Source organism: Salminus brasiliensis, chromosome 3 (assembly GCF_030463535.1).
Source record: "Salminus brasiliensis chromosome 3, fSalBra1.hap2, whole genome shotgun sequence".
Lineage (NCBI taxonomy): Eukaryota > Metazoa > Chordata > Actinopteri > Characiformes > Bryconidae > Salminus > Salminus brasiliensis.
The window spans coordinates 21,215,346-21,228,559 of NC_132880.1; the positions used below are offsets into that span (position 1 = coordinate 21,215,346).

The window sequence follows — 13,214 nt, forward strand, 5'->3', positions numbered from 1 at the left end:
TGCTTATTGACACTTTGCCAAGTTATGATGCCAACTGCAAGTACTTTCCTGCTTTAGGGAAGCTAGGCCTGTTAAGGCCTGGATTTCATAAATATTTATTTATATTCTGAAAGCAATGTCTGAAGTCTTTTATTTATTTATTTATTTATTTATTTATTTATTTATATATATATATATATATATATATATATATATATATATATATATATATATATATATAAATAAAATGCATAGTGGGGGGGGGGGAGTATTTAGTCAGTCACCAATTGTGCAAGTTCTCCCACTTAAAAAGATGAGAGGCCTGTAATTGACATCATAGGTAGACCTCAACTATGAGAGACACAATGAGAAAAAAAAAAATCAGAAAATTACATTGTCTGATTTAAAAAAAAATATTTGCAAATAATGGTGGACAACAAGTATTTAGTCAATAAAAAAAATTCATCTCAATACTTTGTTATATATCCTTTGTTGGCACTGACGGTGGTCAAACGTTTTCTGCAAGTCTTCACAAGGTTGCTGGTATGTTGGCCTATTCCTCCATGCAGATCTCCTCTAGAGCAATGATGTTTTGGGGCTGTCGGTGGGCAACACAGACTTTCAACTCCCTCCAAAGGTTTTCATAGGGGAGACTGGCTAGGCCACTCCAGGACTTTGAAATGCTTCTTACGAAGCCACTCCTTTGTTGCCCTGGCAGTGTGCTTGGGATCATTGTCATTCTGAAAGACCCAGCCACAGTTCATCTTCAATGCCCTTGCTGATGGAAGGAGGTTTGCACTCAAAATCTCACAATACATGGCCACATTATTATTCATTATTCATAAGACATTCTCCCAATACTCTGTCCAACATCCAAATACTCTCTAGGTGTAGTGCGTTACTGACTGTAGCCTTTGTAACGTTGGTCCCAGCTTTCTGCAGGTCGTTCACTAGGTCCCCCCGTGTGGTTCTGGGATTTTTGCTCACCGTGATCATTTTGACCCCACAGGCTGAGATCTTGCTTGGAGCCCCTGATCGAGGGAGATTAGCAGTGGTCTTATAGGTCTCCCATTTTCTGATTATTACTCCCACAGTAGATTTCTTCACACCAAGCTGCTTGCCTATTACAGATTCAGTCTTCCCAGCCTGGTGCAGGTCTACAATTTTGTTTCTGGTGTCCTTCGACAGCTCTTTGGTCTTCACCCTAGTGGAATTTGGAGTGTGACTGTTTGAGGTTGTGGGCAGGTGTCTTTTATACTGTTAACTAGTTCAAACCGGTGCCATTTATACAGGTAACGAGTGGAGGACAGAGAAGCCTCTTAAATAAGAAGTTACAGGTCTGTGAGAGCCAGAAATCTTGGTAGTTTGTAGGTGACCAAATTCTTATTTTCCACCATTATTTGCAAATAAATTCTTTAAAAAAAATCAGACAATGTGATTTTCAGAATTTTCTTTTCTCATTTTGTCTGTCATAGTTGAGGTCTACCTATGATGTCAATTACAGGCAGTTACAGGTGTGCAAGTGGGGGAACTTGCACAATTGGTGACTGACTAAATAAACCCCCCCCCCCACTGTGTGTGTGTGTATATATATATATATATATATATATATATATATATATATATATATATATATATATATATATATATATATCTCAAATAAAAGCAGCTGAGACCTTCAAGGTTGTTGTACACCTCTGTGACCAGCAGGTGGAGTCAGTATGCTGAGTTTCAGATGTAGTGGGGAAATCACCTGGTTTAGGACCAAACTGTGTTCAAACGCTGTGAGTTTGGGTTAAATTAGCGTGGATTGTTGTGATCTGAGGATGATAAACTGCTGGAGGAAACTTTAAGCTGTGTTTAAAAGCCCCCTGTTTGTGTTTTTTCAGCTCACAGCTAGTTACAGTTAGCTTGTCCTGTAGTCACTTAGCTAGCGGCCTCTCCTGGGGTCCTGAAGCTCCAGCGCTCAGCCCTGTTGATGTCCTCTGCTGCCTGTCAGTGCAGGTTAGCCCTCGGAGCTAATGAATGTTCGGGGTATTTAGCAACTCATTTCTGTGGAAACATTGGATTTTTGTATCTTTCATACACCTCTTTGTATATTCATAATAATAATAATAATGATGATGATGATGATAATAATAATAATAATAATAATAATAATAATAATAATAATGATGATAATAGAACACATTCTAGATGATTTCTGATATTGTATTATTTTATTAAAGGTGGTGAGAGTGGAGAAGGAGGTGAAGGAGGAGAGGGAAAAGGTGCTGAGATATTTAAACTGCTCTGGTCCATCAGTATGACCAGCCGGACCAAACTGGTCAACCACCTTGGTCACACTGATAGACCCGCTAAACCATCCCTCCCACAGAAAACCATGTGATGCCGTGCTGGTCAGGAGCTAAGTAAACTGCTGGACCAGCTGGTTTACCAGCATTACCGGGACGTTTCCCCTGGACGACCAGCTTTTTCAATCCCCTTGACCATCAAGGTCCAGCTTAGATCATCTGAAGGCAGTTGTTACCAGTTGATGTGGATTTTTTTAGTCAGTGAAGAAACAGAAACAATAGGTTTAAAGTCCATTTGATGGACAAAAGTATGTGGACACCCTTTCTGATGATTGAGATATGGTGTTTAAGCCACACAAGCGTCAATTGTACTACTGATAGGTTGCTTAAATGTTCAGACGAAGGTGAGCTACATTTTTTTTTTTTTAATATTGTTATTGTATTTTTATCTGGGCAGAAACCTCTTCAGCGAGGTGCTCCTGCACTCAGGCCAACTCCAGAGAGCACACCCAACATTGCCTCCAGCAGCTCTCGCAGCTTCTCCTCGACCTTCTCGTTCTCCATGGGGCGTGGACATCATCCTTCATCCTGGAATCGGCATCAGCATGACCAGCCTCACCAGGCCAGTTAACCAGTATGACCAGCTCTTGACCAGCTTGACCGGTTTTGTCCAGTCTCTGGATTTTCGTCTCCACTGTCTCTGGATGCTCCGAAGTAGGATCTCATTCAGGTGACGTGTTTTGGACGTGTTGGGCTCTCGAGCAAGGCCCTTAACCCTCCTGACTGGCCTCCACTCCAGGTTAGTTTAATGGATTGCCCTCGGCTAACTTGTAGGTAGAGTGTGTGTGTGTGTGTGTTGGTTTGAAGTGTAGTCCTGATCTGTAGCAGTGGTATTATCAATTTTATTGGGGATTATTATTCTGATTATTAGTGTGTAACTCTGACCAGGGGTCCGGCAGCAGCGCTCTTGCTCCTTGTTCTCCTCTTTTGTTCCTCTGTTGGTTTTGTTTGATGTGGCCTGTCTGAAGCTCGGCTACGTGGTTTTCTTTAGTTTTGCTCTCGCCCTTTCTGAAGCGCTGCTTCCTGCTCTGTTTTCCCTTCCTGCCCTGTCCTGCTTTTACACCCAAGCTCGGCTTGTGGTCGTCGGTTCTCCTCATCCCCTTGTCCCTTCCGAGCACTGCTCAGTCGCCTTGGCTTTCCCCACCCAGCGTCGTGTTTTCCTCCCAGATCCCTGGATTGTGATTTTGGCTCAGTCCTGCCTTATGTGTCATTATTATTATTATTAATATTAATAATAATAATAATAATATTTTTATTAGTGTATTATGATATATTTCTGATATATGTCTCAGTCTCAATACTCCAAACACTCTTATTCTCATTCATCCATGCTCAATCCTCCAATCACGGTTTCTCTCTCTCTCTTCCATGCTCAATCCTCCAAATCAATCTTTCCCTCACTAAAACCCTAAATCCCCCGGTGAGCAAGCCAAAGGCGACAGTGGCAGGGAAAAACTCCCTCACCGCTGGAGGAAGAAACCTTGGGAGGAACCAAGACTCACACGGGGGGACCCATCCTCCTCTGATCAGAACTATTGATAAATGAATGATAAATTCACGGATCGGTTTAGTTCAGTTCGGTTCGGTTTCAATCACTCCCTCACTGCTGCAAATTCATCATGGATCTCGCCTAGGTTCACTCTAGTTCCCTCGGAAGAGCTTCCTCATCCTCCCTCGAAGTGATCGTGAGACTCTGAGGATCGGTGCTGCAACATATTTCTTAGCTGCCCTTTTAACTGCAGCACAAAGCGGACTACAGTTAAAGCAGCCGGACTCCTCCCCGACAACCTCTACACCAGCTCTACTGCCACTACCGACTTCCTGGACTGGGTCGACTGGGTCTGGATAAAAACTGCTGCCCTCGTCAACGACGGTCACAACGAATCTGCCGATAACTCTGGGGGCCCTGCAGAAGCAATGGGGAGATGCAGGCATTGTTAGTGAGCTGATTCTGTACGGTAGCTACGTCTAAACAAGCTCTTCACCTTTAGTGATCTTTATCATGGCATAATATGGACACTTCACCAAGTGTGTGTGTGTGTCCTTAGTGGCAGTGTTGCCAGACTGACTGTGTAAGAAATAATCAGACAAACTTACCGACGGTTTTCCTCCGAACGCTGGATGGCGTTCTGCTCATAAGCGTTCATTATGGAGAAGAGAAGACCGCTGGATGAGGACAGGCTGCTCCAATCCAGGTCCTCGTCCTCGCTGTCTACCTGCCTGTCCTCACTGCATTCTCCACTGTGTTTCCCTGGAATTCCACACACTTTCACCTCTGGAGAGCTTTCAGACTCGGGGAAAGATGAGTTTGCAGAATCTCTCCTTTCCCTGTTAATGAAAATGCAGGTGATTGTAGTAAACAAACAGTGGACCGATCTGGAGGAGGGGGTCACAAAGCAGGATTCCCAGCTCAGCCAGAGAGCTCAAGCCTAGAGTCCAGCCTGTTCCATTGACCTGAGCCTGTTGCCATTGTCCCATTGAGAAATGCTGCTTTGTGAAACACCGCCGTGCAGTTCTTCAGAAAAGCCGTTTATTTACTATAGCTAATCAATCAATAAAGGATCAATAAAAACAGTAATAAATAATACATCCATTAACAAAAGGACTCGACACTGGAGTTCCAGCACAGCGCTCTACTTACTGTTCTTGCCTGGCCTGCAGCCAAGAGTGGTTCGCCACGTTTCTCACCGAAGGCCGGGTGAAGGGATTGAAGCGCAGCATATAAGAAATGAAGGGCCGACAGGGCTCCTCCACTGCGACCCCACACGGATACTCCACAGCTTTACGCTGGAGCTGGTCACAGGTAGTTGCTATGATGTCTCAGGTGGTTGCTATAGCATTGCCAGGTGGTTGCTATGGTGTCACAGGTGGTTGCTATAGCATTGCCAGGTGGTTGCTATGGTGTCACAGGTGGTTGCTATGTGGTTGCTTAGGTATCTCAAGTGATTGCTTGAAGTTACACCTTAACATTCAATGTTAGTGTAAACACAGTACTACCTTAAAAGACGTTCCACCTTAAAATTCAGTGTCAGGGTAAACTCAGTACTACCTTAAAAGACGTTCCACCTTAAAATTCAGTGTCAGGGTAAACTCAGTACTACCTTAAAAGAACTTCCACCTTAAAATTCAGTGTCAGTGTAAACTCAGTACTACCTTAAAAGAAGTTCCACCTTAAAATTCAGTGTCAGGGTTAACTCAGTACTACCTTAAAAGAAGTTCCACCTTAAAATTCAGTATATATATATATATATATATATATATATATATATATATATATATATAATGATAAATAATAATAATAATAATAATAATAATAATAATAAAAGCAGCTGAGAACTTGTGATAAAACTCTGATGCACAATGTTCTGATGATTTTATAGGGTCAAACAAAAAAACAGGCAACGATTGCTATTGGCTGAACAGAATGGACAATGGCATTTCAGCAGTGGGGAGTTTGGGAGGAAGATATCGGCTCTTTATTGTGAATATCTGTTCATAAATATATTTAATTAAATATTACCACAGAAACAATTAACATTTAATTACAAAAATAAAAGTGAAGTGTAAAATCTGGGACCCATTTATGGAGTGTTCTTGGCCCTTTACCTGAACTCCAGATATTATAGAGCATTTCCTACATTCCATAGAGTCTCTCTCTATTGCACTGACCAATGCTGTACTGCCATGATTTTTATATTTATTTCTTTATTTTTTGGTCATTATTTTCCGCTTCCTCAGCAGGTATTGTGTCTTAGTTTATTAATGTTTTTTTTAATATATAAGTTAAAAACATAAAAATAAATTTACCAAAAGAAAAGTAGAAATGCAGAAATAAATAAATGTAGATGTTGAACTTCTGTGTCAGTGAGGTTTACCTTCAACAGACCTGGCTGTATTCAATCAGATCAGTCTAAATATCACTGCAATTTGGTTCATATCTTAACCACAGGGGCCAATACTTTTCCACAGCACTGTGTGTACATACAGTTCTATACAGCCAATGAGGAACTGACCTCAGTAACCTGACTCCTCCTCTCCATTGTGATGTCATGTTGATGACATCACAGAACCTATAAATAGGCTTGTTCTCCCTCATTGGCTCAGTTAGGATTCGGCAGCCCGCGAGACAGCTGATTCCTATGTTGTCAGTGACACTGATGTCATTTGGCTGAAGCTCTTATCTAGAGCCAACTTATCTAGAACCAGCTTCCATCTGCAGGGAAACAATGGAAACCAAAAAAGCCTTGAGGAGCCTGGGCTTTCAGGTGGTTCGCAAAATCGGTGAAGGAAGTTTTGGAAAGGTGATGCTGGCCACGTCCAAGAAGTACCCCGACCAGGTGGCCGTTAAAACAACGGACCTCAAGTTGATGAAACCTGGTTTTGTTTCCAAATTTCTGCCCCGGGAACTCGCCGTTCTCCGAAAAGTACAGCACCCTCACATTGTTCAGGTGCATGACATCCTTGAGTTGAGTAACAGGCACGTGTTCATCGTGATGGAGGCTGCCGCAACCGATCTCTGTCACATGATCCAGGAGCTCCACCACATCCCCATTGACCAGGCCAAAAGGTGGTTCTCCCAACTCGTCAGTGCCGTGGTCTATCTGCACCAGCAGAACATTGTCCATAGAGATCTGAAGTGCAGTAATGTTCTGCTGACTGCTGATGACCGAATCAAACTGACCGACTTCAGTTTAGTTCGCATCTCAAGAGGCTTCCCTGACCTGAGCGAGACGTACTGTGGCACTCCTCACTACGCTGCTCCTGAGGTGCTTCTGCATGAGCCCTACGACCCGAAGAGGAGTGATGTGTGGAGCCTGGGTGTGATCTTGTACACCATGGTCACTGGGTCCCTGCCCTTCGACAGCAACAATCTGAAAAGGCTCCCGCATCTCCAGAAGCAACCCTTGAAGTATCCAGATGGTGTCACAGTGGATGAGCCCTGTAAGAACTTCATCTCCTACATGCTGAAGTTCCATTATTACCTTCGGCCTTCGGTGGCAGAGGTGGCACAGCACCAGTGGCTGCAGTTACCTGAAGACCGGTGAGTAAACCATTGAGCTGGAACTGGAGTCTCTAGTTCCAGGTTTATAAATATAAAGAATATTTCGTTGTACTTTTATTTGAATTGGATTTTTGTTTGTGATTAATATTTATTTTTAGATTGTGGGTTTATATCTCTATATAAAGAAGAACCCATATTGTATTAGAACGTTACTAGAAGTCTCCTGTAGATGTAAATTAAAGCACATATAGGAAGAAGAGGGGGGTCAGATTGGGGCAACATTTGAAGAACTATTAAACACTGAACTGCTAGAAGTTCTTTTAGAAGAGCTGTTAGGATTAGGATTAAAACTGGATCAGGACTAAATAAACTGCTGATTCCAGCAGGAATGCACAGGAGAAAGAGGTCCTCACAACCTCCTCAACCTTCTAACTTTCTGCTTCTTTCTTCATCTGCAGGGAGAAAATAGACACTGAAAAAGCCCTGAGAAGCTTGGGCTTTGAGGTGCTGGGCAACATCCAGGAAGGCAGCTTTGGGAAAATTAAGCTGGCCACATCCAAGAAGCACCCCAAGCAGGTGGCCATTAAAATAGTGGACCGTATATTGATGGAACCTGATTTGGAGACCAAATTTCTGCCCCGGGAACTGGACATCCTGAAAACAGTGATGCACCCTCACATCGTTCAGGTGCATGACATTTTTGAGATGCCTAACCATCTGGTGTTCATCGTGATGGAGGCTGCAGCCACGGATCTCCATCAAAAGATCCAGGAGCTCCACCACATCCCCGTCGATCAGGCCAAAAAGTGGTTCTCCCAGCTTGTCAGCGCTGTGGACTATCTGCACGAGCAGGACATTGTCCATCGAGATCTCACCTGCAGTAATGTCCTGCTGACTGCTGACGGTCAAATCAAACTGACCGGCTTCAGGTTTGGACGCATTTCAAAAGGCTCCCCTGAAGAAAGTAAGACGTACTGCTGCACTTCTTACTACACTGCTCCTGAGGTGCTTTTGGCTACGCCCTACGAGCCGAAGAAGAGCGATGTGTGGAGCCTGGGCGTGATCCTGTACGTCATGCTCACTGGGTCCAGGCCGTATGACCACACGGATTTGAAAGAGCTCCCAAATCTCCAGCAGCGACCCTTGAACTATCCGGAAGGGATGGCGGTGGAGGAGTCCTGTCAGGACCTGATCGCCTACATGCTGCAGTTCCGTCCTTTCTTTCGGCCTTCGGTAACACAGGTGGCACAGCATCCTTGGCTGCAGTCGAGTCAAGAACAGTAAGTAAACCATCGCGCTGGAACCTGAGTATCAAGTTCCAGGATTATAAACATAAAGAACATTTTCATTGTATTTGAACTGTAATTAGATTTTTGCTGATTTATTATTAAGTGTTTATTTCTTGCTTGTTTGTTTACATGTAACTGAGTTGTTTATTCATTTCTATTTTATTGATTAGCTTTGAAAAACTTTGAACAAACCCTTTTCATGCTTTTGGGTTTAGTCACAGTTCCATCAGGAGTCACAGAGTGTTTCACAAAGCAGCATTTCTCAGCTTAAGCCCAGGGTTGAGGACTGGAATGTCCTTCAGCTCTTCTTCTATTGGACAGGCTGGACTCTGGGATTAAGTTCTCTGACTGAACTGAGACCCCTGCTTTGTGACTCCCCCCGAGACTGGTCAGCTGTTTACTTATTTGCTGTATTTGTCTTGTATTTTTATCAACAGTGAAATGAGTGAGACTGCAGACTCATCTGTGGCTGAGGCTAAAAGCGCTCCACAGGAGAGTGTGTTCGGGTTTCCAGAGAGACTCTGTGATGAGAGCTGTAAGGAGATCCAGCAGCAGCAGCAGAACACCATTAAGCATTTGGAGAAAATACGGTATGTTTGTTTGTTTGTTTGTTGTTTACACTATTTATGACTGCTGTATCTCTGCTCTCTCTATTAAAACAGTCAGTCTGGCAGCACTGTTCTGTAAATCAGTAAATAGGTCACATACAGTATTAGTTCACTAACAATAAGCTAATACTTATTCTCCACATTGCTTCTGTACCGTCTCCAGAGTTATAGGCAGGTTTGTGGTGGAAGCCGTTGACGAGGACGGGGAACCCAGTTCTCATGGAGACACCAGCCCACTCCAGGAAGACGACAGCAGTAGAGCTGGGGCAAGTCTAACTTGCCGAAGTGTGGAGGCTGTGGAGGAGGAGCACGGCTGCTTCTGCTGCAGTCCTTTTTGTGCTGCAGTTAAAAGGGCAGCTAAAGCTTATGTTGTCGCACCGATTATCAGAGCCTCCCATTCACTTCGAGGGAAGGTGAAGAAGTTCTTCATCTCTGCGGTGCACAACTCCTCCTCTTCCCAGCAGGGGGCTCCACATTCTGCTGCCTCCACAGAAGCTCCTGCCTGTTCCGGTCCTGAACAGAGACGTGAGGATGGGACTTCGGACATTCTGCTCCATGGGCTGATGGTGGAGGCAGAAGCTGTCCTCCCACAGCCCACAGTGAGGCAGGGAAGAAGAAGGCTGCGATTCCCCAAGTTTAAGGTAAGTGGACTGTTGAGTGATCGTGACGGTCCTTTTATACCATTGAATCACTTTAAATATTGATTAGAAATGTTTCAGTTGGTCAATCTTTGTCATTTTTGTCTCTCCAACAGATCCTGAAGAAGAGAGTTCATCCTCTGTAGACGACCAGCACGGCTCCCAGTAATGGTAGTGTACTGTCTGGGTTTGATTCTGAAGGGAAAGTCCCGCTCCATGGGCCAGAAGCTGTGCTCCCACCGCCCATTGTGATGCAGGAAAGCAGGAGACCAAGTCTTCAGCTCCCCTTCAGATTATTCAAACTGAGCTTACCCTGTTCATGCTTAGCCCAAACAAATCATGTTGGATGACCATGTGGACCCACCTCCCACAAGGTCTGGGTTGGAGATGAGTGATTGGAGGAACAGCCTGCCTGATCTCAACCCGAGGGGTAGGGTGTTATTGGACTTTTGTGCTAGTCACAATTTGTCCACAGCAAACACCATGTTCAAACACAAGGTTGCTCATGAGTGTACTTGGTACGCTCATAGTGTACCTTGAGCCAAAGGTCAGTTAATGATATTGTGCTCATATCATGTGACCTGAGGCCATGTTTGGACTCTCGGGCAAAGAGAGGCACTTAGCTGTTAACTGATCATCATCTAGAGGTGAGTTGGACCAAGTGGCGGGGAAAACTGCCAGACAGACCTACAACGGCCCAAAGACTAGTGAGAGTCTGCTGGGATAGACCTGCATCATAGAAGCAGCTGGACATTTGGATGTGGCCTAAAGCTTTTTGTTAAGTGGTGTTGAGGTGCCTTTAAACCATTAATTATTCAGTCATACATGTTTTTGACCAGAGGAGGATGGGTCCCCCTTGCGAGTCTTGGTTACCCTCAAGGTTTCTTCCTCCAGATCTGAGGGAGTTTTTACTTGCCACTGTCGCCTTTGGCTTGCTCACTTGGGGTTACATCATCAATTTTATCTAATTTCCTGATTTTTTGTAAAGCTGCTTTGCACCATCATCAGGTTTGCAGTGGCAGAAGTCCAGGGACTAGGAACAGTGTGGAGAGTCCATGGAGAATGACATTCGGGTGGCCATAAGAAGGTTCTGTAAAATTATCCAACAACTCAGAAGAAGAAGGAGAATCATTGCCCAAACTGTGGTCAGTTAGGGCGGTGAAGCTCTGCTCTCAGCTGAGGATATTGTTGGGCAGTGTATAGAACACCTTGAGGAACTCCTAAACTTGAGGAACATGCTTTCTGTCCAGGAGGTAGGGCTGGAATCTACCAGGGAGTCAGAATCTCACCATCTCTCTTGCCAATATCACTGAGGTAGCTGAAGAAAGCTCCATAGTGGCTAAGCACCAGAAGTGGAGGAGATTCACATGGAGGAGCTGAAGGCTCTGGGCATTGTAGGGCTGTATTGGTTGAGATGCCTCTGCAATGTTGTATGGACCTCTGGAACAGCACCTCTGGACTGGAGTACTTGGGTGGTGGTCCTATTTTCAAGAATGAGAACTGGAGAGTGTGTGCTTACTCTTGAGGCATCACACTTCTCAGCCTCTCCAGGAAACTCCATTCCAGGGTAGTGCAAAGGAGAATACACCCGATAGTTAAACCTCAGATTCAGGAGGAGCATCGCAGGTTCTGTCCTGACTGTGGAACAGTGGACCAGCTCTTCACACTCTCTCAGATAGTCGAGGGGTCATGAGTGTTCACCGTTTCAGTCTACAACCATGTTCCTCGAAGCTGTTTGTGAGAAGTGCTCGGGGAGTACGGGGTGCCGAGGTCACTGATGTGAGCCGCGCAGTCCTTGTACTCTCGGTGTGAGAGCTGTGTCTGTTCTCTCAGCACCAAGTCAAGCTTGTTCAGTGTTGCCGTTGGACTCCATCAGGGCTGTGCCTTGTCTCCACTCCTGTATGTGATATTCATGGACAGGATAGCAAGGCTTCTGTGTGTGATGGCCTCCGATGTGCACTTGAGCAGTTTGCAGCTGAGTGTAAAGCGGTCAGTATGAGAATCAGCTCCACCAGGTCTGAGGCCATGGTGGCGTCCCATTCACTCTTCATTATGGAACAAGGAGCTCTGCTATCCGGGTGAGGCTCGGAGTAGAGCTGCTGCTCCATGGTGTTGAGGTGAGCCAGCTGAGGTGATTTGGGCATCTGATAAAGATTTCCTCCGGTCATTATCAGTCCCCTGGTCCCCTCTGGACATGGCAGAATGGGAGGAGACCCAGAGGAAGACCCAGGACCTGCTGCTGTGATTATATCGCCCGGCTGGCCTGGGAATGCCTTGGGGAACCCCCAACAAGAGGTGGTGGAACTGGTTGGGGATGGGAGTGCCTGGACTTCTGTGCTCGCCTAATGCCACTGCAGTCCTGAGCTGAATTAAGAAGAGGATGATGATGATGAAGATGAGCTTCAACTTTAAGGTATGTGAACTTTTTCCTCTTCTTGACACACATAAAGCTCTGCCATAGTGCAGCTAAATGTGCAGTTAAATTTAATAAAACATTTATTAATAGAGCAGAGAGCCTGGAGCAGAGAGCCTGGAGACATGATGGGAGGAGTAATCTGGATAATCTGGAGTGAGTCTGGAGGAGTAAAGAGGGAGCCTGGAGAAGTGATCTAGAGGAGTGATCTGGTAGAGAGTTTGTGTGTTGGTCAGCATGAATAAGAGATGTTCTGTATTACTGATGTGTTCTGGATGTTTCTTTTTTTAAAAGTATTATTATAAAATAATATAATAATAATACTGTAATAAAATAAAGTTACGTCAAAGTCAGCTTTATTGTCAGAACTGCAATATGTACAAACACAGAATTGAAATTGCTTTACTCTCAGAGCCATGGTGCAACAATAAACAGCAAACATATAAATAAACATTAAATAACAAGAAGCTTAGAAATGGTCTTTTACTAATATGTAGGAATGTAAGAGTTTTAGTGTTTGTATAAATAAATAGAGTGAAGTGGCATATGCAGCAGATAAAACATCTGGGTTTGGTTAGTGCAAATATAAACAGTAGTGCAAACTGGAGCTCATAGATTATTAAAGTGACGTGTGCAGAAGCAGTTCTTGATGATGCAGAGTTCACACACACTTAACTACACACACATGTTTATGTTCAGGGAATACTATGTGCAATACCCCCCCCCCCCCCATGTGCAATTAAGAGTCTTTTGCTGTAAATAATATTGTTATTGCTCTTTTAATTCTTATTTATATTGTGTGTGTGTGTGTGTGTGTGTGTGTGTGTGTGTGTGTGTGTGTGTTTATAGTGTAAATTATTTATCCAAATTTTTGTAACTGAGTGTCTTGCTATCGCTTTCTGCTGTTACACTGAATTTCCCCACTGCGGGA

General features: G+C 44.2%; 1 protein-coding gene across 1 annotated transcript; it reads left to right on the forward strand.

The window, feature by feature from the left end:
- The first annotated feature begins 6,559 nt into the window (after positions 1-6,559).
- LOC140551063 (ribosomal protein S6 kinase alpha-3-like) lies at positions 6,560-12,216 on the forward strand. Its single transcript, XM_072674432.1, has 6 exons — positions 6,560-7,374; positions 7,794-8,615; positions 9,062-9,214; positions 9,396-9,798; positions 11,704-11,948; positions 12,045-12,216. Exons 1-6 carry the CDS (start codon positions 6,560-6,562, stop codon positions 12,214-12,216), a joined length of 2,610 nt encoding a protein of 869 aa, XP_072530533.1.
- Positions 12,217-13,214: the final 998 nt, after the last annotated feature.